The 1799-nt window shown below is 38.6% G+C and overlaps 1 protein-coding gene across 1 annotated transcript in view; it reads left to right on the top strand.

The window, feature by feature from the left end:
- The window catches only part of LOC104779269, a gene marked incomplete in the record, with an annotated part of 11492 nt that overhangs the window by 7042 nt on the left and 2651 nt on the right, over positions 1-1799 (top strand). Inside the window, 6 exon segments of the mRNA XM_019240854.1 lie at positions 411-500; positions 596-671; positions 1071-1167; positions 1249-1318; positions 1401-1577; positions 1674-1796. Of these exon segments, the coding sequence (XP_019096399.1) occupies positions 411-500; positions 596-671; positions 1071-1167; positions 1249-1318; positions 1401-1577; positions 1674-1796 (633 nt within the window).

Here is a 1799-nt window from a genome sequence, read left to right as displayed (position 1 = left end):
GAAAAAATCAGAGGAGAATGAGATATATAAGCTTTTCACTAATGTTATGCACCTACATCCTCCAAAGGTTTGCCTGATGTCTTAGGAAATTTTTTAGTAAATTAATAGTGAACTTTAAATAATGAACGAGGAGGCGGAGATATGTTGTTCTACCTAGGCGAGATAGCATAGACTAGTCTGACTATGTCGCTTTGACAATATCTCTTTCTCAAAGTCTCTTTAGAAGGTACAAGTTCATCTGTGAGTCTGTGACCCATGTGTGCTTTTGCAAAGCTCCTTTGCCACGTGCTATCCTATTTTAGCAGAGGATAAGCTACTTCCATTGTTCCACTAGCTGTTTGTTCAAGTATACATGTTAAGGGTAGGGGGCATATATCAACTTGATTCCTTCCTGTAAAATGTTGGTGTAGGAGGAAGATACCCTCAGACTATTCAACAAACAACTAGGAGAAGATAGGAGAATTGTGATATCGCGGAGCAATATAAATGAGTTACTAAAGGTACGTGGATCTAAAATAAAATGCCAATGGGAACACATAGTTGAATGTGCGATATTCTCACTAATAGTTTTATCCCTTAATGTACTCTTTCCCAGGCACTTGAAGAACATGAGTTATTATGCACAGACTTATATCAAGTGAACACCGATGGGGTGATATTGACAAAGCAAAGTGCGTAACTCAGGATGAAAATACTTGGTTTGTTTTGTAGTAATAGTTGCTAATAGAGAATTCAAGCACTTCTTTGTCTGTACTGGTGAATCCTCTCTATCATGTACAGTGGCAGTTCTTCTTATGCCTGAAGGCTAGAATCGGGCTGTTGGATACTAACGCGAAACATTTGAGAATAGGAGCTACCTATGAACACACCCTTAGATCCTCTATTCTCCCTTTTATTTAATCTTCTAATTAGATTTAGTTGAGATTGGAAACAGTTCTTGTGCTTGACGTTTGATATCTGCTGCTTTTTTTCCGCTGTTGCAACATTTGACTTTTGCCCTTTTTTTCTAGAATTAAAATATCTATATGATGAAGAAGAGAACTCAGAAACTTGTGGCTTTGTTTTTGCAGAAGCAGAAAAAGTTCTTGGCTGGGCCAAAAACCACTATTTAGCTTCTTGTCCTGACCCATTGGTAAAAGGAGGTCGCTTATCTCTGCCTCGTGAAAGGTACATATGACAGTGGCTATATCTTGTGGATCTGTAATTTTATTTATTTTTAACTTATTACGTTTTATCCGTTTTTTCAAGCCTTGAAATATCAATTGGGAGGTTAAGAAAATTAGAAGATAATTCCCTAAAGCCCTCACAAAACTTGAAGGTTACTTTCCTACCTTGGATTATGGTATATGGATTTTGAGTACTTTTGAGTAACAATGATGTTAAGAGACAATGTATTGCAGAATCTTGCTAAGGATGAGTATGAAAGAAATTTTGTCTCGGCTGTGGTTGCTCCTGGAGAAATAGGCGTCACATTTGAAGATATTGGGGCGCTCGAAAACGTGAAAAAGGCATTAAATGAGCTGGTTATTCTCCCCATGAGAAGGCCAGAGCTTTTCTCCCGTGGAAATCTCTTGCGGGTATTGCATTTTGTTTGGGAAATATCATTTTTTTTCTAGGTCAGGTACTTCTGTTCATCTTGGCTGATATTCCTGATGACACGACCTTTTTTTCAGCCCTGTAAAGGAATACTGCTTTTCGGTCCTCCTGGAACGGGTAAGACGCTCCTCGCCAAGGCACTTGCAACAGAAGCTGGAGCAAACTTCATTAGCATTACGGGCTCAACACTTACATCAAAGGTA

This window comes from Camelina sativa, chromosome 3 (genome assembly GCF_000633955.1).
Source record: "Camelina sativa cultivar DH55 chromosome 3, Cs, whole genome shotgun sequence".
Taxonomy (NCBI): Eukaryota; Viridiplantae; Streptophyta; class Magnoliopsida; order Brassicales; family Brassicaceae; genus Camelina; species Camelina sativa.
This window is presented reverse-complemented; position numbering and strand designations above follow the sequence as displayed.